This window comes from Anser anser (genome assembly GCF_964211835.1).
Source record: "Anser anser genome assembly, chromosome: Z".
Taxonomy (NCBI): Eukaryota; Metazoa; Chordata; class Aves; order Anseriformes; family Anatidae; genus Anser; species Anser anser.
In genome coordinates, this window is record NC_139723.1 from 21,455,122 (window position 1) to 21,481,631 (window position 26,510).

Sequence of the window (26,510 nt, forward strand, 5' to 3'; positions counted from 1 at the left end):
TGAAAAGTAAGCCTAACAATATTTTAGTTAGGAATTTAAAAAGTCTGTACAAGCAAATATTTTGAATCACCTGCTTGCATTATTAAAAGCTATTCAACCATACAGTAATATCCAGACTAGCTATACACTATATAACTGAGTGCATTTTGTGCAAAAAAGCATGGTATAATTTTTTCAGAATAATCTATTTTACTCAGACCTTTCAATAATTCTGGCCATAATTAAAACCACAGATATGGGCATCTTAAGTAGAATATCCTCTACTGAAGGCATGTGCAGCATATGAAGAAATCAACTTTTGATGGTAATTCCATTCCACGGATAAGTAACCTGTTTTCAGAAATACTTAAAAAAAAAAAAAGAAACAGTCTCAATCAACCCTCACAAGAAACTCTTCTTAAACTTTAAGAATAGAGAGCTCAGAGTCCCAAGTACAAATCATGGCACTAATAATGCATTTGACCTATTTAAGGTCAGTTTTTCCTGCCTTAGCCTCACCACAGCTTCCTCTACAGCAATAAGAACACTGTTGGCCTTAACTCTGTGTGAATATTTAGTTGAAGACATTGTTGGAAAAAGTAAAACAAAATGGACAAGATAGCCAGGTTCATGCTTTGTGACAGTTTTTAAAGACTAAAAAAATTCAAGATACCTTTTCTAAAGTGAGGAGATTTATTTCCGACTGTAGTTGGATTTCTGGTTTACTACTTTGCTGTTCTTTGTATTGCTGGAACTCCTTCTCCAAAATTTTATGCTTATTTTCTGCTTCATAAAGCTACATTAAAACAGATACAAAACAGATACTAGGAGTTACATATTCATAATTAATAATTTCCTGATGATGCCATACAGCAATATTTTAATAAGAAAAAAAATTAAAGATGATCTTTGCTTTGTACTGGAAGAAAAAACAAGTCTCTCCTCATACAAAACAAAGATTTATAAACACTTCTGTTCACATTTCTAAAACAGACTTGCAAAAGAAATACAGAAAACAAAACTATTTAGATTTACACACAACTTTTAAAGAATGCCAGTGTTATCTGCTGTATTAAGTTTTATTACAGACTCGCTTTCACAAGCATAACTTGTTTAGGAATGTCTGGGAAAGGAAACAACTAATACTTTGTACAGCCAAATAGTAATTTAAAAGGCTGAAACAAAGACTTCAGCGACTAATGACTTAATGAATGTACCTCTATCCTCACTATTTCCAGACTTTCACAAAGATACCATTAAAAGAGAGCTTTGATTTTCATCTTAAAACGGGTAATTTGAAAAGTGTAGCCTATATATGATTGTATTACTTTGCTACAAAAAACTATGTAAGTTAAATGCTTAATAGCTACTTTTTTCATTATACTGTATTAGTAACATTGAGAAAACATCTAATAAGAGAGCTTTAATGATAGAATGATATAACAGAAGAAGAATAAAGGTTACACAACTAGAAAGCCCTTAATACACCTGACAAAAGTGATGTGTTCCACTACAGAATTGATATGATAACTGCAACTTGTTTTATCTTTAACTAGTTCATGCAAATGTTTCCTGAATTGTATCTATGTTTAGAATACTTGGTGAAAAAGCTTCAGAAAATTCATTTGTTTAGAAGCCTACAACTTCTTTTATTAGTACATCAATGTTTCAGTTCTCTGATCTTCTAATTGAGTCACCTCAATAATTCTTCCACAAGAAATTTCTGCACTTTCTATAGAATTTATCTGTATAAAATTGATGTAAGAATGCAAAGATGCCTTATAAGTAACCATACAAAAACAGTTCACTGCAGTTATTTTTCCACAGAAAGAGATGGCAGCCAACTTTGACAGATACTATTGTTTCTTGACAATATTTTTACCAATTTCTTTTTAAAACACAGGCATATGGCTATGATGTCAATGATAAGAACAGCAGCCAGTTTCATCAGCTGTGAAAAATGCAAGCTATCCCTAGAACTTCCACATTAATGTTTAGTTAGTTTGTTTCTGAAAATGCTTTAAAAAATGGAATTTCTCATGAGACCTCAGACTGCAGACTGTTAGGGTAGTGCACAAATCACACAAAAGCACAACTTCTCTATTCAGAGAATAAAAGTGATATTCTTCAAAGTGGATGGTTCAGAAACTAATCTCTTGTACATGGTAGGGCTCATCTCCGAACAAGTTAGATATTTAGAAACCTCTACAGATCTTCATATGTGAAAATTGTGTAAATACACATCTCTTTCAAACTAAAGGGTAAGGGATGAATTCTTATGAAAGAGTATATGCCTTAGAATTCTTCCACTTTACTCCAGAATGTTCTTTGTTAAAAACGAAACAAAAAACAATCAAAAAGGTAGGATAATAGGACTGTCAGAGCTGGTAGCAATAGGAAAATTCTGCCTGTGCACATTAAAAACTGAGTTACCCCACAGTGAGGCTCTACAGAGAGGACAAACCATCCTAACCCCCCCAACAAAACAAGGTGGTTTGTTGTCTCATGAAGACTAAGTGGAACAACTGCATCATACTGAAGCACAAAGGGCGATCCAAAATAGTAGGAATGGCACAGAAAGAACTAGGATGATCAGCTAGAAAGCATAACTTTAATACAAGGTAAGACAAAACACAGTGATGCTCGTGTTTGGAAATTGAGTATGACAGACCTATGAAATCATGAACGGCATGTAACATAGGCACTTAAGGATTGCTCATTCATATTAAGCAAGAAGCTTTAAATGAACATGAGATTTTTTTTTTTTAAATAGCACAAACTACAGAACTCACTGACACAGGATGTTGCAATTCTAAAAGCAAATTTTTTTTAAAAAGGGATCAGATGAGTTAACAAATACTTTCACTGATGGCTAGTAAATACTAAATGCAGCCTCTACGATAGAGACTAAATGACAGAGACTAAACATTTAAATGCACATACCTGCTGCTGTAGGCGAAGCTTGTCTTCTTCCACCTGTTTGATTTTCGACCTTTCTAGCTCAATTTGGTGAGCACATTCTTCTCTGGCACGCCGCACAGAATCCTGTAACTCCTGCTTATTTCGTTCATGCTCTGCTTGCAACTCCTTCTTTACTCTTTGAAGCTTAAAAATGAGACAGCTACATCAATTCATACATTTGGAATCTTTAAGAGTCTCTTAAAACCGCTACTACTCATTCATGACAGAAGTTATCTATTTTAGAAATTAAGCACTAGAAATTGTATTGTTACCTACACATTTGATATATCCCCTTTTGTTGGCTTTCAGATTAACTAATCATCTTCAAATTCATGTATTTGGCCTACAAGTATATTGTTACTTGACTACTAAAAACAGGGCTATTTGCATCTCTACTTACTTTCTAAATTAGATTACAAACAGAATTTAATTTCCTACTAAAATTAAAAAAAATAAATCTCTTCACTGCAGGAAACATGAAGTTACTCCTACAGCCAAGAAAATGTCTTTTGTTCAGTAGGATCTCACACTTCAAAATGAGTGCAGTAAAAAAAATTCTTATTGAGCTTAACAGGAAAACCATCCTTGACATGTCTGAACTTTTTAGGAAGATGTTATTAGCCTATTTACTATCTGAATATATAAACTCCTCCAAATTGACCATTTTGTCCCCTCAAACTGTAATTGTGAACTCCTATCATTTTTTCTAGATGCCTGTGGAATCCACAGATTTTCATTATCTCTAAACCCTGCCAGAATCTCACTACATTTAGAACAAGTTTTGTGACAAACACGTATGAGAATCAAAATAAACACTTTTATTCAGACTGAAATGCACCCAAGTTTAATTACCAGATTTTATACGTTGAAGTTATACGTGAAGTCAGATAGTTTACAGCACAAACTACATCCTGAGGAGAATAAAGAGATTCTGAGTAAAGAACTGGAAACAGGTTCAACCTGCCAATGCCTCTGCTGGGAATTGTAGCTTCGTTCTCAAGCAAAGGAGGGATTCCTATGATAAAGAGGCTGAGCTACAGGAAAAAGAGTTCACTGGACTGCTAAGTCACCACAACAGTCGACCTATACAATTGTGAGACTGTTCTGAAGTTTCTGAAGTAGGTAAACAGGAAGTTTCTTCTCTCTTTCCATATGCTTTCCATATATAGCTTTCCTGAGGGCTCATCTTGCTCCCTAGATGTGGGGTGTTCAATGAGATCCAGAAACAGTGGTAGCTACTGGTTTCTCCCTCAACTTCTTTGGTCCTGTGACTATCAAACAATACAAAATAGGAATTCTATCAAATTTCTGGATGACAAAATCTGGACAATTGCAGTTCTTCCCAGCATTCCTTGGCACCTCCTATTTGTTTCAGAGGTAGATCTAGAAATTACTGTTTGAAGTAAGGCACTCTTGTACACCTGGAAAATGTTTACTATGATAGAATACTAAACATAATTGAGGTATAATGATGTTATATAAATCTCTCCACTGACACTAATTCTGTTAAGAAAACAAAGTTTACAGTTCTATACTTGTAACAAATCACTCATAAGTTTGCTGAACTTCTATTTCACTAAATATGTATAGAGGTAACAAACATTTAGCTTGAAATTATTAGTGCTCACCTGTGCATTGGTATGAATGTTGCTCTTTTAGTTCTTGTACACAGGTCATAACTGCCTCCATATGAAAGAATGGATAGAAATATCTCAATCAAAAAAGTGACCAAACAACTTTTACCTCTGATTCAGCACTAAAAAGATGTCGCTCTCGCTTATCTAGATCTCTCAACGTTTTCTGAAGTTGTTCTTCCAAAACAGTATATTCTGCTACCTTTATGAAAACAAAAACAAAAAAACACATTTTCTTGCAATAAAAATTAGGCTTTAGACAGATGAAGAATTTAAAATTGTTTCTTGTTTGATACAAGTTTACATACAAAACAAATCTCCAGCTTTCAATCATGAAATCATGGTGGAGAGCTTTTCTTTTATTAGCGGAAATAGGTTAGTATGCTCCAATTGGACTGCTTAAGATTTTGACCGTGCAAGCAAGAGGTAAGCAAAGCTGAAAATCCACTAGAGTCAGCAAGCTAACCAACAGGATGCGTAATAAATATTCTGTCTACACATCATCATAAGAAGGTAAACAACCTAGCAATTTCTAGTTCAAAATTAAACAAATGTACCACTAACGTTGGTGTTCAAATGAAGTAAAAGACTTCTGATTTTAATTTTTGTACTGTTGTCTAAATGCATATACACCTGTAAGTTGTAAGGACTTATCACAGACCCTTTGTTGTTATAGTCAAAGTACCTTGTCAAATTTTGCAGTAATGAGATTCATGAGACTTTTCAGCAAGTATATAAACTAGTTTCCTTACCTTCTTCTTCACTAATGCCTCTCTCTCTCTGTCTCTTTTCTTCCATTCTTCTGCAAGTGCTTGCATATGGGCCATCTCCTTCTTTTTAAGCTTTTAATAAAAGGAAAAAAGTTCCTAAACAGAAACTCAAACCAAAATTGTTGATTGTTGATAGCACAACTTTTACAGAGAGTACTAACAGAATTAAGCCTCAAGCAGAAGTAAAAAAAAGTTTTACAAGTTTTACACTGACTTATTATAACCTAGATGATTTTGATAAAGATATTTCTTACTCTTAAAAACAAATTGTGAAGCCAGCATAAGTTTGAGAAAAATATACCATCTAATAGAAACTATATTCTCACTCTCTTAACCAAGATGAGACTGTAACAAAACCTACCTTCACTTTTGAAGGAAACATTTATAGGATAAGTGGAATGACTTAAAGAGTGGAAGAACGGCAGTAGAGTGACAGAATAAATAAATGTATAGTTAACATTTAACAGCAGTAACTTGCACGTTGAATATCTACTGCATTTCATAAATCATGAAAGAGAATTGTGACAGGGAAGTTTTGTATTTTACTACCAGTAACTACTTCAGTCATTTAATACTAAAGAATTACTATTCGGCCTTAAGGTTATGGAAGATATTTGTGTACATCTCCAATGTTTTAATGTATGTGAGCGAAATGCTGCTCTTACTTGAAACAGTGTCAAAGTTTAAGAAAAAATACAGCTAATATTCCTCCCACCAATTTTGCCAAAGCTTCTCCAGGTAGTTGGGCAGTTTAGGAAGTAGGAGTAAAAACCTGATTTTCAAAAATGTCTTCTTGAATTTCCTTCCACATTTCTAACTCCAGTGCTGCTTTGTATTCAAGAGTTTCTCGAGGTTCTGGCTGGTTTTCTGGGACACAATGAGGCTGAGTATGAGGGGCATGCCACTGCTGACCAGCACCTACACACTGACATAAGTGGATTTTTAGTTAGAAAACCAACATTTCAAAGAGTTCAAGGAAAAATACTAAAATTAATGCAAAATTTACTTGAGAAGAATCTGACACCAGAACTTCATGCATTTTCACAAGCCCGTAGTCTTCCAAAGTGATGGCATATAAAAGCTCTGCTATTCTGTTGCCTGACCTGAAAATTGCATTAGAATGAAAATCAGTCAAAAACACTCAAAGTGTTCTGTAAGACATATAAAGCAACAAAGCTGAATTGCTAAAAGGCTCTGTGCAATTTCAGGTGACTGTTGTGAAAGTCTATCTGACAACACAACCCAGCTCTCCCATATATATACTTAACAAGTACAGATTTGTATAACTACAATAAGCTTTTCTGACCTTAACAACTTGTAATTGGGAACCTATTTAACTATCAGTTTGTCACAACTGACTCATCCTTGTAAGAACAGAATGATACAGATATTGCACCTGTAGTCATAAATCTGTTTAACAAGTCTACCTCTTGAAAGTATTTTGCTACTGAATTCATTTAAGATACTCAATTTCATTAGTCCTGTATTAGTGGTGTTAGTTAACTATAACCTTCTGGTGTCAGGTGACTTAATATATTGTGGATAACATCATTTGTGGTAATCCATCCTTGGATTCCTAAAAAAAATCCCATTTCTAGATGCTTCAGCACAGGCAACTGACAGCTTTAAATCCACTTAGAGGGGGCCTTATGGTAAGTATGGTAAATATCTGTCCTAGTACAGTGAGAAAGTGTCCAGATAAATATTTTAATTAATTTGTCACCTCTGAACTCAAATGGAAAGGTAGTTTTCTGCATAATAAGAAGTTTAGAGAAAATACACAGATGAATCACTGAACTGAAAATTATCACTAGTCTGACACAAAAGTACTATTACAACATAGCCCTGTAAATGGTCAGAAATAATGCTATTATTTCAGTTATAACTACATGATGGTGTAAAGGCAGTGACACAATCCCTTAAAACCTGGAAACTGCAGTTTGTGACAAAAAGCTTCAGGAATTAACCAGTGAAGTTTCTTCCACAGAAATCTCTTCTTCCAGTAAATATAAAAAGACAACACATTTTTACAACGGTGCAGTCATCTACACTATCATCCTTTTTCAAGGGAACGAGGGGCTACATTAATTTATGCAAAGTGCAAATAAGTTACTGCATTGAGTTATTACAACTTTCTATCAGTCACTAATAAAAAACAAGATTCAGGGTAACAGACCTCAGAATTCTGAATAATTAAGTCAGTTAACATACCTGTCTAGCTTTGCTCTTGTTGGTATAAGATTTTCTATACTGGTATCAGAACAGCAAAATACAGAGCCAATTACATGAATTTGACAATGCCATCTAGTGGTTTTGTGCAAAAGCAGGCTTTATTTTAGCAAACTTATTTGTTGAAGTGTCAACTTTAGTGTCCAGTGAGATCATAAAACAACTCTCCACTAAATCAGGCCACGCAAAAATTTAAAAAGAGCCAGAGATCAATTTAATACAAGTTTAAGAGGATGAAAGACAGTCTGTGTTAGTTCCCTGAAGTTTCCTGTGTGTCAAATGTTAGCATGCTTTACTTATTCATAAGATTAGAGGTTTAACACTGACCTCAGTCTTAGTGGAATTTTTATTTATTTTTAAAAGCATAATCAAGTCCTCATCATATAGAAGATGAGAGTCTAGATACCGATTGCTAGCACAGTTCACATTTTCAACAAGGGCATAGGACAGAAGTACATAAACATGAAAAAGATAAGTGTTCATTTACATGAAGGATTGACATTCACACACTAACTAACACCACTGCTCATTCTGATGTACATGAGCTGAAAACCCTGCCATAATCAGTGTACAATATTGAAAATGGAAATTTCTCTACTGTACGGATATATTTGTCCTCCTAACTTTCATTGAAGTCACATATGTCTAAAAACATACTATGGATAAACACAGGCTTAACTCTTTCCTGGAACATCAGCAGCTATTCACAATTCTTAAGTAACTTACTCGGTAAAGTCCCTCATTGCATTTAATTGGCTATTTATTTCTTTGATCTGTCTGTGAAACTTACCCAAGATCATTATTATACAATATAAACCAGAGATTTACTCTAGCATCAATGCGGGATTGCACAATACATCTGTGGCAATTAAACTTTTAATGTTTTGGATGCCTACTCCCAACTCCACTGCACCGCAAACACCTTTATTCACCAATTCAGTTAGCACTCTACTAGAAATATTTTCTATACAGGTTTCATTCATCCAATTTAAAGCACTGTCTCACAAATGTGAGCTATTAGGAGACATACTTCAGTGCAAGGATGGGGGTAAATGGGTAAGGGACCGATGTGAAAGTGATGAATTTGTGTTCTGTGAAACTGTAGCGTGAAATGTCAAATGAGGAAAGCAATCACCATTCTGCTGGCCTCAGAGTGAAAAGCTCGGGTTAAAAAATGGTAAGTTTAAAGGACATATAAAAGATTTAACTTTCAGTTATTCTCTGGTCCTTTTTTTCCCAAACTGTTCACTTGCCAGACAAAAATACAGATTTGGCTTCATCTAAAACCACGTGAGCTTACAACTGATTTCCAAAATACTTACAGATCACCAAAAACATTTTACACTTAAAAATAAATAGTATTTTCTTCAAATAATACCAGCCCACTTTCTGAGATCTCTCAGTTCTGTTGATAGCCACTATTCTGTTTTAATTTCAGGCTTCTTTATTTCATTTTGGTATCTTATTCTCCAGAGCTCCTAATATGAAAATGAGCAAGCTGATATATTAACAGTAAGTTTAAATATATATGCATTGACAGAAATATTTATGTATAAATTTCCATAGGTTGTGCAAACCAGTTTTTACACAAGACAACCAATAATAATCCTAAGTGTCTGATTTTAAGATTCAATCACCAACATTTCTTACTTATTTTCTGCTTTTATCAAGAAAATCTAAGTGTTGCAAGTAATTGTTAAAAGGTGAAAAATTAAGAGTTATTTCTTTATCATGTTTTCTCTTGCAGGACTACCAACGCAGCTACATAAATTTGAAGAAATTGAGACTACTTCTAAAGCCTGTGTTTTGTTTATGTTTACCTTTTACCTTTCAAATTTATAAACAGAGAAAGTTTAACCTTGTTCACAGAAATACTAAACAAATAGTTCTTCAAGGCTTGCTACAGAGTAAAAAACTTTTAATTAGTTATTACCCTTGTGCTGCTGTGACATTGACTGTTTCATTGAAAGTCTGACGCCAACATTGTTCACCATTACCACCCAAGAAACGGTTTTTTTCTGACGCCAAAACATTTGAAAGCTGAAGTCTTGCAATCCCTAAAAGCATGTCTTTAGTTGTTTTATCCTTGTGCCACAACTCGACCAGCAGAGGTAATCTGAAACATGGAAATTATTTTCATGTCAGTCACCAACAGAAGAGGAATGGGACCTCATGTTCAAAAAGTCAATTCCAATCTCAGTGCTGGTCAAAGTGTCAAAATGATACAGGGTTACTGATTTTCAGAGGAATGAGATTCACAAACTTTGTCTTTTTTATCACTTACTTTGCTCAAGTTATCATTCTTTCCTCCATTTATTAGTAAGAACTACATTGCAATGAAAATGATTGACTGAATAATCTTAACAGACCTAGATCGTCGTTTATAAATACCTATATGTGAACATGTCACTGTCACTCACGGAATACATCTTCTGTGCTTTTCCTTTCAAAACACCACAATTACAATGATTCTTTTAATCCACATCTAAATCCCCTAGCAAAAGCATGTGGGACTACTGGAAAAATTGTGTCAGAATTCACAACTCAACTGTACTCAGCTTTCCAGGTTTTCATATTTCCAAAGATTTCAGATGGCCATTGTGTTAAAAAAAGGAATACACAGCCAAAAGTCTTCAATTGGAATAAATATGCTTTGTTAGAAGCACTATCAAGCCTTTAATTTACAAGCTTACAACAGCAGCAAGCAATGATCCCTGCATAAATACCCAGAGATAAAACCAGGAATTTGAGTCCTCATCTTTCAAAATAATGAAGGAATGGGAAGAGAAGTGCATTAAGTATTCACATTGATTCCTTACTAAGTTCTCAAACTGAAGATCTTAAGTAAAATATTTGAAACTGTCTGTATTTACAACAGATAAAAACCATTCAAGCTAATTAAGATAATGCAAGTTATCACCTGAAGAACGTATCTTGAAGCTGATGAGGTGTAGTTGCAAAGTCAAATGCACAGTAGGACTGTGGAAGAAAAACTTCCATGTTCTTCCTGATTTCTGTGGGTGGGCTTGTCATAATAGGTGCTGCACTGCCAAAGAAGGGATACGAGTACCTAATAAAAGCAACAACAAAAGCAGTCAAGTAACAGTTTAATAGACATTTTCTGCATAGACTTCTGCAAAAATAAGACTAATTTAGAATCCTTTTACTGAAACACAATTAGCATAAAAGTGAAAACTGCACAAATGTTTAAAACAAATGTAGTTTATAAAAATAAATGCTGTATCAACAGCTGCCACTTATAAAGTTTAACTGCTTAGGCAAATTTGTTACGAGCTTGTTTAAACCTGAATTAAACAATGCTCCCAACATGCTGTTAAATGCAATTGTTTACCCTGCAACTGATTGTAGCTTTTAAGTGTTATGTTTTTCCTCTCTTCAATTTATTGCCACATACATCACTGACTAAAAATTGAAGTGCAAAAAAGTAAAAACCTATTTCTTATCCCTATTTTGAAAAAAAAAATTTGAAGTGTTATCTGAATCTGCTTTTATGTGAAATTGATAGCCATTTTATGTTGTTTTCCACACACTATTTTATAGTGTAGCCTAAACTGAAAAATCAATAATGATAAAAATTTATATTAGTTGTGTTTCAAAGTATTCCCCCCAAACCATCTTTTTGCCCTGTTCAAAAAAGCTTAAACTCCCTAAGAGTCATCAAGAACAGATTTCCCAGTGACCAGCTAAAACTATATCCAACCAGACTGTCAAGACAAGTAGAAAGCAAATGCAGACCTTTACAACCACAATTATGTGACTCCTTCACACAGAATTATACATTAAAGATGTACACTGAAATGGCCCTAATGAAAACCAGAATACAAACTCTAACTGCTATGAACCACTGAATACATGTATGCTGTCAAGAGCTAAATATTATTCAATCCGGAATTATTCCCACCCCACCACCCCCGTAAAAAAATAAAAAATTAATTCCAGTATCTATGAACTTTTTACCCTAAATTCTATGGAAAACCTTCAAGAAGAGTAAGAAGTTGATAAAGAAAAGTCGCTCTCTTCACTAGCAGAGTAAAAAAAAAAGACTAAACTAAAAAAAACAACATGAATATAGAAATAAGGACTTCAATGCCCTTAATTTTAACATCTTTTAGTCTTTACTCCTTCAATATATTTTCCTCCCTGCTAATTTATATTCTCTGGAGCTTGTGCTCCAGAAGTACTCGCATACTTTTCTTTTGTATTGAAAGCACTAACAAGCTAATTTTTACATAATTTCTACAGAGTTGTTACAAACTAGCACTGAAATTTTGTACTTTTGTCTAAGGCAAAAAATTCATGTATCCAAACCCTTTTTTTTTTTAAAAAAAACCTCCAAGAACCAGTGTAACCAAAATATGATACTTCTCCCTACTAAGATTTGAATCCTCCCTTTAATCCTAAAGAGGATTACTCATCTCCTAAAGACTGAATATCGATTTATTCCTCCTAGGCTCTGATATTCAAGTGAGAAATATAATAAAAAACAGTGCAGGCAAACTGTTATATACTGTCTTTAATACTGCAATTCTCAGAAGTTTAGTGACGAACTAGTTGAACATCCTCAAGCATTCAACTACTGACGATTAAAATAAGGCATCAGGCTGCAAACTGACTATAAAAATATTGTTTTGAGAAGAAAAACACTTATTACCAAGAACAAGATAAAAAAATAAATCATACCTTAAAATGCAATTTATTGGAAAACCAACTTCCAGACCACGTATACTTCGTAAGTCTATTGAAAAGCAAAAATGGTGAGAGGCTGCTGGAATGACAATTTTCTGTGCTGACACAGGCTCAGAAGAACTGGATGCACCCGTTGGGTTGGACTGAGATGCAGCTACTGGTGCAGCATCAGCTGAAAACGCAGAAGAGAATGTACATATTATTTGGGGCATAACAAATTATTAAGAACAATATATTTAACACATCTCATTTTGTATGGAAGTACAAATAGGTTACTTCCTGAAAGATTTCAACTCCTTGTAGTATAAACCAATACTAAAATAATATTGAAAAGTAGCCACTCTAAATTACTGATTCTAAAAAAAATATACTTTAAATCTTCTTGAAGAAATAAAAATATTACAGAACTTTTAAGTTTTAAAGCTATGTAAGTATATTTTACTCCATGAAATTTAAAGACTAGTATCTAACATACTGCATAACTCTGCAGAACTGAATACGACTTGAGTTTCAATAGTTTGCTTAACTGTTCCTAGCCAAATTGAGGGCACACAGAAGAGGCAGGCTTATAAAAAAATATAGTAATTTAGTTTTCTTTGAATTAACTAATCAATTTAGTTTGGAACTGAAAGGGACAGAGCACTTGGTCAGCTACAGAACTTGTGTAAGAAAGCATCAACTATTGCTCCCAGGCTAAGGGTTAATTTGAAATAAAAACTGAACTGCTCTAACTAGGTCTGCAAAGCACATCTGCTCATGCACACACTTGGACAGGATTGCCCCTGTTGTTATACCCATTTTATAATCTGGGCAACAGAAGCCCTACTGTAAGCGGCCTGTTCAATTGTATCAAGTCAATCACAGAAGTAATCCAGATTTTTCAAGTACTTAAACTGGGGCCTTAGCCTCCCCACTACCTCTTTCAAAAAGCAAGATGTCAAACTACAAGTTTTACAGACATGGTCTCCAGAAGGCAACTCCCAGAAACATTTAAGACTAAGAAGAGAAAAAGGCAAGAATGGACAGAGGAGAGCTTCTGGCTTTTACTGCTAGCTGTTCTGATCTAAGATGTTTCCACTGTTGTGGAAAAAAAAAAATCATTACTAGCATTGACTGTTTTCCTGATGTTTTATGAAGTGCTTTGTTTACATTATCAACACAAAAAATAAAACTTCAATACTTCAATATCAGACAATCAGCATAATGTAGTAACAAAATTAAATATTTTCAGTTATTTAGGTAAGAGTTTGTCACTAATTTGATTTGTGCAATTAAATGGATGAATAGAACTTTAAGGCTCTCACAGAGAACATAAAATTGCATATAGTCTTCAGTGAAAATTCATTTAAGTTGCTGCTATATTTAAATTCCATACAATGTACTAACTGATTTTGATAAGCTATTTTGCATTACTGGAATTTTGCAGATCTGACAATAGTGGTGATTTTGTTCTGCTCTGCAATTTGAAAATAGGCATCTCTTCAGTGTACTCTGTTAACCTCTTTGCAAGACTCAGTCACCAACCCTGAAAGATAATTGTAAAATTACACGTTCTTCACCTTGCCAAAGCATAAGCAGTAGTAAAGTTATGAGTAAAAAGCATAATTGGGATTTTCTCCCCCATGAAAATGAAAGTTTTGATACATTCTATATAAAGGATAATCCAAGCTTAGATAAGATCTATTAGAATTAAAAGAAACTTGTCTGAAATAGTTGATAAATCCTGAGAACAAGTTCTAGAGCACAGATTTTCCTCTGCAGAACTGGACCTCTTTAGGATGAACATCAAAACAGTGGTACAAATGCCATTAGAAAATAACTATTAGGCTTTATTTGTATACCATCTCTTAGGACTATGCATGCCCAGTAAAATTTAGCAAACAAGGATTATTTTGAGTATTATGCTTTCATTACTGCATTTCTTCCCCTCCTGTCTCTGCTTCTCAATTTCTCCCCCAACCAGTCTACAAACCAAGTAAAACAGGGCAAAGCATATATGTAACAATAAATGGTTTTCACCATTTATTTCATATAATACATTTCTTTAGAATTTGAGCTTCCCTTAAAAATCCTGCATTTCCCCTACTGTTTTATTTAATACACTTGAACCTTAGACCACTGCTACTCTTCACTGAAGAAATCAGTTTCTTCACGGGTTTGTACTGAAACTTGCATTCTCAAATTCAGGTAATTTCAAGTGTATCTGGTATTACTTTTCAAGCCGAAGATCATCCATATCACTTGCAATCCACACGTCAAATCCCCAATTCAGATCTTCCAAGTGCTTTCAACAACTACCATGTTCAAATTACATTTACTCTCATCCTATCACTTATTCTACATACATAATTCTTACTTGCTTAAGACTTATGACAACAAACGAGCAGTACATAATCCAAGACTGACTGCACTTAGCAAGTAGGGAAAAAATCATACCACATACTTGTTTTTTTCAGTTTTGTGCCTTTTTCAAACTTTAGACTTTCCACTTCACTTTCTGTCGCTTCATCTTCTGTTGGGGAAGAGTGGTCATTTTGAGACGGGACATCCTTGGATGTCTGCTGCAGGCCCTCTGTTTTTCCACTAACAGGTGAAAGAACTTTCTTCTGTGGCTGCTTAGGTTCAGTTGGAACATTTAGGGGAATCAAAGGCTGTAGAGGCTGAAGAGATGTGGTTCTTATTTATCATGGCTTAATGGAAATACACCGTTTTTAACATTTAACTTTGAGATTATTTTTGACAGAAAAGTGAAACAATTAAAAGATTATTCATAAAAACAATTTTTTTTTCAAATAAATACTTAAAAAAAGAAGTTATTTCTAAGTCAGACAGTTAAGACATGAAACTGTGCAACAATAACTAAGCCAAAAATAATGAATAGCCTATACCTGTACATTTAAGCTCTCCTTTTGCAGAACTACAGATACACCCACAGTAGGAGCCATATCCAAGGGCAACTGTGGTAGCTTTTGTTTAGCTCTATTTGGTGGAACAAGGACAAATGCTCCTTCTATTGCCACAGGGTGTTGATCGATTTCCACACTTCCTTTCTTCAGTAGTCCAGACAGGGGTATTTCAGTGCTTCCAAGAGACTGGTCACCACAGCAAAGATGGATCTGTATAACATACGGAAGTACCAGAATGTAACTGGCATATGCATTTCCACCTGAACTGTCTGTCAAACCTCTGCTAGAGGCAGCAAATACAAGAAAGATATTTTCATCCGTAGTCTAGTCCCTATATACTGCTCAAAACACTTGTTGTCAGCATATTTCAATGCTGAGCAGGTAGGATTTGCCCAGTACTAGCACAGCAACAGATCATTGCTGGCTGTCCTCTGATGACCTGTCATGTCATCCCTTCTGGATGACAAATTTAGTAGCTTGTGCTTTTTGAATACTGTACAAGTTCTTGCTCTTAATGTGAAATGCACCACCATGAGGTACAGAATAAATAAAGCAAGTTCTCTGAAAGCTCTGTCTTTATACATATATTTAGACTCCATTTAAATAGCAAGGATATTTGGAATTAAGTCACCACCTTCTTAATTCCTTGTCAGGATTATTATTCCTTTCTCGAATCTTGTCTCAAATCTTTCTTCCTTCCACAGTATAATATTTGCCCATTTAAGTAAAGGAGGGATCTTAAAATTTTAGAAGTCACTCAGCAAAAGTTAATTATTGAAACTTACACACCAATTTGTTCTTTCTCCAAGGAAATACATTTTTTTTAAAAAAAGCAAACCATAGCATTGTATTCTGATCCTTAACATTTATCACGCTTTTTTCCCCAGAAAATGAAGACATTAATGCTAAGAGGTGTAAAACTAGGTGTATATACATATGTATATTAGTGTATTAAATATTAAGGATCAGAATACAGTGCTTTGATCCTATATCCCAAATTCTAAGAAGCCAAGTGAGAGAAACAAAACTGTAAAGCAGTATGTGGATCTGACCTCATGACATCTATTGTGGAATCATTTTTTAACTTGATGAAAAATATGCATAACTGTGTGAATATGTGTATGTGTACATATATTAAGTACTTTGTTTCAATGCAATAGACTAAGGTGAATTCCCAAACACATCAGTACCTATGTTTCTCCAAGCATTAGAAGAATATTTCAGGTTGACAAAAAAAATCTAAAACAAAAGTTCCTGTAACATTTTTAAACTAACCTAGATAACAAAACGAGAGTTGTCTATACAAGTTTAAATCCTATAATCCAGCACAGAGGAGGAAGAAAAAAACCACAACTTTAGAGGGTCCATACTCAGAATTACATTCTATAACTATCTTATTTACCAGCAAGATTTAGAAACCCTGTACTATCCTCAGTAGAGTTGTCTAATTTTGTGATCACTTAAGTGTAAGCCAAAGCAGATCACCATAAACACTTTCATACTACACAACATTCAAAAGTCATGGCTAAAGATAAGCAACATCCCCTAACAGCCCAAATATTGCTGTAGTTTATTTAAAATAGCATTTGGCTGAGAACTGGGGAGAAAGCCAGACCTCTTATTATTCACAAGCCATGTTGATGGCACAGATTATAGAACTTATTTAAGAGTTCACTCCACAACTGGCATGGATGAGGTTCTAACAGGCAGCACAAAGCAGGGCTGTATGTTTCAGATGGTCTGATTTCCAAGGAAGCCTGAGAGCACTCGAGAAAGCCCTGTTTCATTCATTCTATCTTACATCATGATGTGGAACCCAGTTCACTATATACCCACCATTTAAAAAAAATGCACTCCATCTATGCAGAAAACTTGCTGCTACAGTATTTCCCTCCATGAAAAACCCTCTATGAAAACCAAGTTATAATACAATCTTGTTTTGGAAAAAAAATATTTTCCCTTTCATCCGGAGATAGGTTCTGTTTCTTTTTTTTTCATCATTTAATTTGTTTTCCATTCACATTTGAAAAGAAAACACTTACCTGCAATTTTGACTGTGCGCAAAGATAAACTTGAAGAACATCAGCTGTACTACGAATTCGAACTGAAGCTCTTTCTGGCTCAAAGTTTGGATTAATTAAATCAGTGAAAGTTTCGTTTGTTACATCATTTCCCAGTAATGAGTAGTAGAAAAAAAACTCAGTCTGTCGTTCAGGAAGCTTCAGAGTACTAGGAACTAACTAAAAGAGAAATGGAGAAGAAGAAATCTTTCATTATTGTACAGCTACTGCAAACTTCAGGCACTATGTTGGAAACTAAAGGGCTTAAAATGATCTCAAAACTTCTGAAACTGAAGGATTTAAATTATCTCAAACTTCTGAGCAGCTATCCTGAACCCCAGTTTACAGTACCAACAAAATTAAAAAGAAAATTTTCATGTTAATATTCAAATCGAATTCAAAAGCAGACTTACTTAACAAGGATACCAGAAACTTTCAAAACGATCCCTTTCAAACTACTGGCAACACATACCAGCACCAAGGGCTGTAAATGATACTATATAATCAATAATGACAAGCCCTGTACAAATATTCAAGAAAAACAACACCTCCACGAAATATTTATAATGTAAATAAATTCAGTATCTAATCCACATTGTTATAGCATTACTTATGTGACTGCATAAAACATTGGAACATTCAAAAACAGAGCTTCTCCTTCCTTTAGACATTGCAACTGTGAGTTCAAATGGCACAAACTGCTCTGGAGTGATTAGTGAATTTATTTCACATGGCCCTGTAATTCTGGCATTTAAAATTACATTATTTTCTCTGAAGTGGATAAGACCAAGCAAGTTTGTCATATACTATGAGCTATCAATAATTCCAAACCATTATCAAAGTCACAACTTCTAGCCATCATAACTTGGGCAAGCCTGTACTTTGAAATCAGACAATGCAGAGAAACCTGAAGAACGTATCAGTGTTGTGGTACAGCACAGCTTGGACACAATAGCTGTCTAAAGCTGAATTAATCACATTAGCATGACACTTTATCCAAGCTATTACGTCCTTCCCTTAAGCAACATATGAACTCTACCTTTTAAATTCACAATCTGTATGAAATGGTATTTAATCTTTTCAGAACTTTAGCATATGGCCACCACATTCTATCAAATCCTAAGATTTATCAGCTTTCAGATAAGGCTTTTACTTTCAGTTCAGTTTTTAACAGCTGTACAAGTAGAAGATTAAGCCTATCATATAACTAGCCTGGAAGAAACAGTCACTATATTTAGCTGCTGTCCTCTGGACTTTCTTTGAAAAATAGCAAAGTATACCATATGCCTGAGAGCTTCCCCAAAGTCACACTATATCTGTCAGAGTCAACCAAATCCTTTTGACAAAATAGCAGGGGCTTGAATTGTTTAACATGCAGGATGACCAGGAACCTGAAACCCTGTATTGTTGCACTCATGAAAGAAAGTATGTCATACAGAAAACTGAAGTCAATTCCTAAGTTCAAGATCACCTTTGGTTCTAATTTTAGGCAAACTTTTCCAGAGCCAGTCTGGGAAGCTTTGAAGTTTTCCCCTTTCCTTTAGGGAAAGCAGCTCTGATGGTGAAGTTTAATATTCCAACATACTTGCTATATTGACGTTTTTACATTTTTGTAGAACAGTTCATAAGGTAAATCTGCTGTGGTCCATGCACATTTCTTATGTTACAATATAAATTATGAACTTTAATGTAATGCATAGTTTAAAGTTACAGTTTTAGTGCCCCCCCCCCCCCAATTCTGATCTTTCATCTGTAATTTGACATATAAGCACTACATAATGTTTCAAAATTCAATTTTTTATTAATTCAATATGGCAACAAGGCTATTTATTACAAGCAACAAGATAAAAAATCCTGAGTAGAAATAAGGCATAGGAAGGCAAAAATACAGGCGTAGCATAGTACTTCTTCAAAACTAAACTGGCCATGAAACAAACCTGTTCCAACTGTGTGGCAAATGCAATGGTTACAGACAAAACAAAATAGTCTCTGCAACACTCTGCTGGTCCAATTTGATGATAGCCCTCTTCTTCATTCAGGACTGGTACAATACTTTTAGGGTCTAGTCCAGAAAGAAGGACAGATACTAACAGGGAAGAGAAAAATTAGTAACTTATGTTATACAAGATTCCCGCAGCAATTGATATAATCATAATTTTACCTTTACTTATCTGTAAGTTTTCTTACCACACATGCAATGGAGATCTTTATGATTGTTTCCAAAGCACTTCATCAAAACAAAAGTTTAAGTATACTTAACAATAGCTACAGAGTGTTTTTTTTAGATAATTTCTATTCAGTGGACACATTGTTTTGCACACTACTAGAAAGAATGTTAGTTTGTTACAATGAAGAGAACTTCATTTCATAGGCTGAGTCCATCACACTCTCACCTGTCAAAAGGAATGCAAGACAGTAATTGCATATGACAGACTAACTGTTGACAGAAGCGTGATGTTTCACTCCACTGAGCTTTAGAATGTCTCATTTGAAGACTTCATCTGAAGTCTTCAGCGTATAAAATAGTGGAGACTTGCGTTACAGGTTTTTATAATACTCTAGAAAATAGAGGAAAATGGTCACAACAGGACTCAGACACAGGTGAGTGTGATTACAGGGTGCGGGCTCCATGGTCACTGTTTCTAATGAGCTAGCCTCCAGCAACATAGAGGTATTTAAAGTAAAGCCATTTAAAGAGGGCTGCAGTTAACTTATTTTAGTGCGAGAAAATTGTGCCACTTAATATACACTGTGCATTACAAGCTGACTGGTCAAGTCACTGAACAACAAAAAAAGCATTGATTTGCTCACCTGTATTTCTTTATCAGAAGGAAAATAAAAAAATGAAGAAATATGCAACATGAAAACCACCATCTACTGCCTATGGATCACTGCTTTCCACCTGCAGTTGCAAGATCCTGACAGCCCAAATGCTTTCAACCTCTAAAAATGAACTCTAAAGTGAAATCTGAACTCTTGGTCAGACTTCAGAACCACGGACTATTAAACAGCTCAGACTGAAAAGACAGCATACTTAGTGTAACAGCCAGCTCAATTACTGGGGCAGACAGAATTTCTAACATCTGCTTTATGCCCCAGGCAGGTAGCCCAGTAGCCTTGATACATCTAAAAATCACTGAATTCACTTATGATCCAATGTAATTTTGAAACTCGTCTTCAGAGAGTTCTTGAAGGCAAGGAGGCAGAGAAACCATAGTTATTTGTAGAGCTACACTGAGACTGTACTTAACAAAATAGTTTACACGTACTTCAAAACAGTAAAATGAGGCAAACGGAACAATTATATAAAATAATACTTACAAAAACATGTTATACAATGTACTTTATGCATGTTTAGAAGACAGGGCATGCAGAGCTTGTAGCTATACATAATGCACACTTAAAATACATATCTCTAGTTTCCACATCCTACATCTTTAAAAATAAGATATGATATAAAAAACGGGGATTAAAAAAAGAATAACTACTCAAGAATAAGCCCTTTACATTCTGGTTTACCAGTTACCACTCCATAGTACCAGTAATTCAATACATTTCAAAGCACCTCAGATTACAGCACTTAATAATCACACAGCACTTTTGGTTGTGAGCCAGAAGGCACAGTTTCAGACACTGGAAACATTAGACCACTCAGGTCAGTGAAGTAAAAATCAAAGTGCATGAATCTGAAAAACAAGAACATCTCATTAGCTATCCAACAAAACTGGAACTGAGTAGTCTAGTGTTGTCATATGCAATGCTTAGAACATGAACTTTAAACCTGTGAAAGCCTACATGCTTATTTTCCTCCATTGTGTAAGTATGGCATTGACTAATTTTGAGATAGTAAATGAACAGGACTTGCAAACTTGTATTAATTCTCCACAGAAAACAAAAAGTGGAAGACAGTGCTGGGAGAAGGAATTTCCTATATCACCTGCAAGTGTCATGAAGGTTAGACAGCTTGTGGATCAAAAAATCACAGTAGAGTTAGAAGATTAACAAGTCACATTGCTTGCCTCTATTACAAACTTAAGAGTATGTAAAATTCCTGGTGCTTTGTTGTGAATATGAAAGGATGAAAGCTAAGTGTAACTAGACTCCTTAGCCACTCCTGCAATGTGGCTGAGAAGACAAAGTCAGGGCCAGAAATCTTGGAAAAATACTGCAACTGAATATTTTGTTTTTGCAAGCCCACAGATGTAGATGATTATGATAAGCAAATGACTAATGCAGAATTACAAAAAAAGTTACCCTCAGGGCAGGAACACAAATTATCAGAACAAATGCAGGAGAAAATACACTAGTCTAATGAAGGCTCAGTTTTTAAGTGAAATAGGTTGACTTTGGGATGGGGGAAGGTAAATACATACTTTTTTGTTTTAAACAAAAACATCACACTTCTAAGGGTATTTAAAGAAAATAAACAACTCACAAAAAATCCCAGACACAAGACTGACTGACCAGCACAGCACAAATGAAGAGCGTTGCTACTGTACTACTGTCAAGCAATACTCAAGTTCTAACAGACTTGACACATTTCACTAATTACTTTTTGAAAGGAAAGTACAAAGGAATCCAGAACTAGAATTAGTCCCAACAGTTAACTTAGTGTAGATGTTACTACAAATACTTCTTGTAAATAAACACAAGGTAAGTTGAGTGGTTAAGCTTGACAAAAAAAATCAGTAAAGAAAAGCAGTCTACCCAACAAACAGTACAGTACCCTACTGTACAACTTGCAATTCCAAGTTCAAACAAGTGAAATTGCCTTCTCTAAAGAAGGTTTCTTATTTCTATGGTTACGTAACTTTCTAAAACCCTGAAATCTAACCAGAGTGAAATGCCATTAGTACTGAGTCCCTGATTCTGATTTTAAAGACCAGTTAATTTGCATCTCTGTCCACCTGAAATCACACTATTACCAAAGTAACGAATGAAGTTATTATCACAAAGTACGTTTCCTATACATATCATTTAGGGTTAGTTAATGCTACAATACAAAAAATTCTCTTCAGGCTCAAACAACATGTCTGCAACAAGTGATATGTTGATCTGTCACAGGAACACCTCTAATTCAAAGCCAATGACATCATGTTACTTACCCCTCCCTTCTCTAGGGGGTGCCTCCTTTGCTTTAAAGCCATCCACCAATGCTTTTGTATCAGTTTCCAACACCACACCTACTTGTATTTCGGATTTAAATTTAGAGTACTTGTTACTAAGCAGAGGGTACCATTTTGGTGTCTGCATAAACAAAGATAAAGGCCAAAGGCATTTTAAAAACAGATGGATAATTAAAATATGCTTACAGAAAAAAGACTCGCTCTGGTATTACTATCTTGTCACTTACAGGAATATACCTCAGCATTCATTTCTAAAAACACAGTCTGTTTTGAATATGCTACTACACTAAATATGCCATAGAATGAAAGAAGAGTTGAACATTCTTTTCCACTGATTGGCACAGTAGACAAGTTGGCTAGCAAAATACACCATAAATCTTCAATTAGAAGAGAAATTTTAAGTTTTCAGCTGTAAGGGTGCAGAATACATTATATGGATCACAAATCCTTATGAATCGTGATTTAAAATAAGAAACCAGGGTCATGTCATGACCCACATCAGAGTTGTTTTGATCAAGCACAACACAGAATTTTCATGAATGCATTTTATATAGACAATATTACATGTCCCGTGTCCATCCCTCCCCATCCAACCCCCCTGCTGTGTAAGGGGCTAGAACTTCAGAACCCCTAAGACATCTTGCACAGAAACCCATTAAAAAAAAACAAAAAAACATGCACACACCAAAAACAACTTCAGGCTCTAAAGTCTTGATTTGATGGAGACTCAATTCACTTGCTCAATATCAACGACTTCAGTAAGTTTTTACAAGTTATTAAGTGATAGCAATGCTTAAATACATTGCTTAGAAGTGTTTAAATTCTCAAATTCAGAAGTGCAAAATTTTATTTAAATCTACACATTTAGCTTTCTCATGTTGTAGAGCATTCTATTGAGATTAGTACAAATAATTTTTGTTTGCCCATGCTCTTATACAGTCAAGATCTCTTTAAAAATAAAGTGCTATTAAATAGGACTCATACTCCTTCAAAACAAGACTCAGAAGTTACGCCTTTGCCTCAATTCAGATTCTAATTTATCTGTAGCAGCACTGTTGTGAAAACATCAGTTTGTAAAGTCTTTATACCTGTTTCTTTTCTTGAACAGCCCTTAAATCAAGTACAATATAGCCTATATTCTCTTTAGCTGAAGATACAGGATCCAATGCAAAACACTGGAGTTTGATAGGTGTACGCTGCAGCCTGTAAGAACATTTCAGTTGAAATCCAAGCTGTAGAAGTTACTTCTGCAATTAGCTTACAGTAAGTGTTTCACAAGTTTCAAGCATACCAACAACAACTTATTGAAATTCATAACATAGCTAGTTCTAATAGGTCAGCAACTGAGTTTACATTAAACTTCCAAAAATTCAGCATGAAGCAACATAGAATGAGCAAATGAATAATTTTGTAAGAAGAGTTGCTTGGAGTCTCACAAAGCCTCAAATGCTATTAAAATAGAACAGTAGTGTTAAATAAACCCAACCTCATCCATGTGCATGAAATAAGTGATGCAACTTGCATTAAGCTGTAGTTACACTTGTGAGAAGAAGATTTTTGCAAAGCACCTAAAAGTACTTAAACATATAGATGAAGTGTCTAGCATAAAGTACATACAGCCATTTTTCGCTCCTCAAAGTTCATATAGTCTTTTGAACTTATTTGACACATTAAAATACTACCTCAATATTTTTAGTCAAAACCAATGACAGTTATAGAAACCAAAACCAATTTCTCAGCTTTATTTTAAGTTTTCAAAAAGATTTTACGTAGACTTTTCAAGCTTAAAGTTAACTTAATTCTGTGTCATGGCATACACAAGGGAAGCTTGAATCCAATGCTTAAACTATAGCTTTTCTAATTTGCCTTTTTGTTTTTTAAGTAGTATAAACGGAAGCTTTAGAAACTTTTAAACTCACTTATCTTTACACATACGACTTTATTTTGCTGTGGAAACAAAATGGTAGATCAGCATATAGGTAAAAGAAGGCTTCTAAGAAAAATTCCAAAAAAGCTCAGACAAAAATAATACAAACCTTGTATTTCAGTAGCTGTAAGGATAAGAAAAATAAGTTTATCTACAAAGAAAATTTATTTCAGATTTAACTTTCCACCATTACCTGTGCTGATGAAGTGCTTTCCTATCTAGTTCCCAAGCCAATTCAGTGGCAAATTCTGGCTGATCAGTATGCTCTACAGGATCAGTAGCCAGCTGTTCACCATCAAACTTTGCTTCAACTATAAGCACGTACTTCGGTCGTTTTGGAAAATACCGCCCTGCAACAGAGTGTAATTGCCTGACACCATCATTAAAAAAAAAGTGCGAGCTCAGATGTTCATCTTAAACAATTTCATAAAATTATTTCCCATATCTTCCCTGAACTTACTCTAAAACTGTATTTTAAGAATGCGTTCTTACTATTTAAAAGTTAAGAAAGAACAAACCATTTGTGAAACACCCAGAAACGGTGAGATATTACGTAACACCTAATAATTAAGAAAGAAACCGAGCAACCAGTATGACTTAATTTTGAGAAATCTATGACAAGGACGAGATCAAGCCAACAGGTAACAAACAGGAAAGTTTAAACATTCTTCCTTCATTACAGATTTGACCACTGTCTTAAATCAAAGCAGGGAACATGACCTCATGAACATAGTGAAGGGTGTTTTTCCAGTTACTCGCGACTTCAAAAAAATTCACTAGTGGATTAACAGAATGTTTAAGGTCATACTATTTGACAAGATGAAGGGAAATGGCCTCAAGTTGCACCAGGGGAGGTTTATGTTAGATATTAGAAGAAATTTCTTTACTGAAAGAGTTCTGCAGGACTGAAACAGGCTGTCCTGGGAAGCAGTTGAGTTACCATTCCTGAAGGTCTTCAAAAGACATGTAGACGTAGAGCTTAGGAACATGGTTTAGTGGTAGACTTGTCAGTACTAGGTTAATGGTTGGACTAGATGATCTTAGAGGACTTTTACAACCTGAATGATTTTATGATTTGTCCTGGATTCAGCACCATTCTATATTCTGATTAATAACTTTAGTGGCAAAATGAATTGTTAAAATTTGCATATGTCACCACACAGGAAGGGGCTACATGCCTTTCAGAGGACTGAATCTTAATTTTTAAGTTAAGTTACCTTGGCAAACAACATAAATAGCCAGAGAAATAGAATCATAGAATGGTTTGGGTTGGAATGGACCTTGAAGACCTTCTGATTCCAGACCCCCTGCCATGGGCAGGGACACCTCCCACCAGACCAGGTTGCCTAGAGCCCCATCCAGCCTGGCCTTTAACAATTCCAGGGATGGGACATCCACAGCTTCTTTGGACAACCTGTGCCAGTGCCTCAACATCCTCTGGGTGAAGGGTTTCCTACGAGTGTCTAAATTAAGTCTACCCTCTTTTAGCTTAAACACATTACTCCTTACCTTACTCCTACACTGCCTGATAGAGTAATTGGGTAAAATAGGTCATACAATAGAGTAATAGTAATAGGATAATAACGCACATTACAAACAGAAAGCACAGACACACCCCCAACAACAACAACAAAACCCTCGCTTGCACAGTCAGGCACACAGGTCAGCATTAAGAAGCGTTACAGTAGATCGCTGACAGCGGATAGAGAACATCAGCCTATCACGAAGAAAAACCTACACCCGCGGCTGCCGCCAGGAAGCCCCCGCCGCGCCGCTCACCTTCCAGGATGGAGACGACGATCAGCAGCCGATCGGCAGCCCTGGGCACCATCACCCCGCTCCGATCTCGACCCGCTCCGCCCGGGGGCTGCCGCGGGTCGCGACCGCTGCCGGCAGGACAACTGCCGCCGCCTCACGGCCTTTTAAACACCAACCGCCGCCAACCGCCGCCTGCCGGCGCACTTCCGCCTGGCAACGGCGGGCCCCGCCCGCCGCTCCGCCTGCACTTCCGGCACATTCTTCCCGCCCAGTCACGGCGGGGGGGTGAAGGGTGGGGGGCAATAATGGCGGTGCTGGGTTCTGGAGGGAGATACCTCCCTTATAACCCGTATGTTATAAATAACCCTCACGTTATAACCTTCCTGTTGTAACGCTGAGGTGTTACGGCCGTTTTCATTGTATTCTGTGGCAGGGTAATGTGAATAAATTCTA

General features: G+C 35.4%; 1 protein-coding gene across 1 annotated transcript in view; it reads right to left on the reverse strand.

Moving 5' to 3' along the window:
- CEP120 (centrosomal protein 120) overlaps nt 1-26,274 on the reverse strand; it is a 39,378-nt gene extending 13,104 nt beyond the window's left edge. The window contains exons 1-17 of the mRNA XM_083817286.1: nt 26,079-26,274; nt 24,493-24,649; nt 23,461-23,575; nt 22,352-22,493; nt 19,184-19,332; nt 17,229-17,426; nt 15,169-15,396; nt 14,724-14,940; nt 12,275-12,452; nt 10,494-10,643; nt 9,507-9,689; nt 6,351-6,447; nt 6,117-6,269; nt 5,327-5,416; nt 4,684-4,776; nt 2,923-3,084; nt 653-775 (exon numbers count right to left, since the gene is read on the reverse strand). Of these exons, the coding sequence (XP_083673412.1) occupies nt 653-775; nt 2,923-3,084; nt 4,684-4,776; nt 5,327-5,416; nt 6,117-6,269; nt 6,351-6,447; nt 9,507-9,689; nt 10,494-10,643; nt 12,275-12,452; nt 14,724-14,940; nt 15,169-15,396; nt 17,229-17,426; nt 19,184-19,332; nt 22,352-22,493; nt 23,461-23,575; nt 24,493-24,649; nt 26,079-26,130 (2,487 nt within the window). The 5' untranslated portion in view covers nt 26,131-26,274. The remainder of the gene's footprint in view (nt 1-652; nt 776-2,922; nt 3,085-4,683; nt 4,777-5,326; nt 5,417-6,116; nt 6,270-6,350; nt 6,448-9,506; nt 9,690-10,493; nt 10,644-12,274; nt 12,453-14,723; nt 14,941-15,168; nt 15,397-17,228; nt 17,427-19,183; nt 19,333-22,351; nt 22,494-23,460; nt 23,576-24,492; nt 24,650-26,078) is intronic.
- Nucleotides 26,275-26,510: the final 236 nt, after the last annotated feature.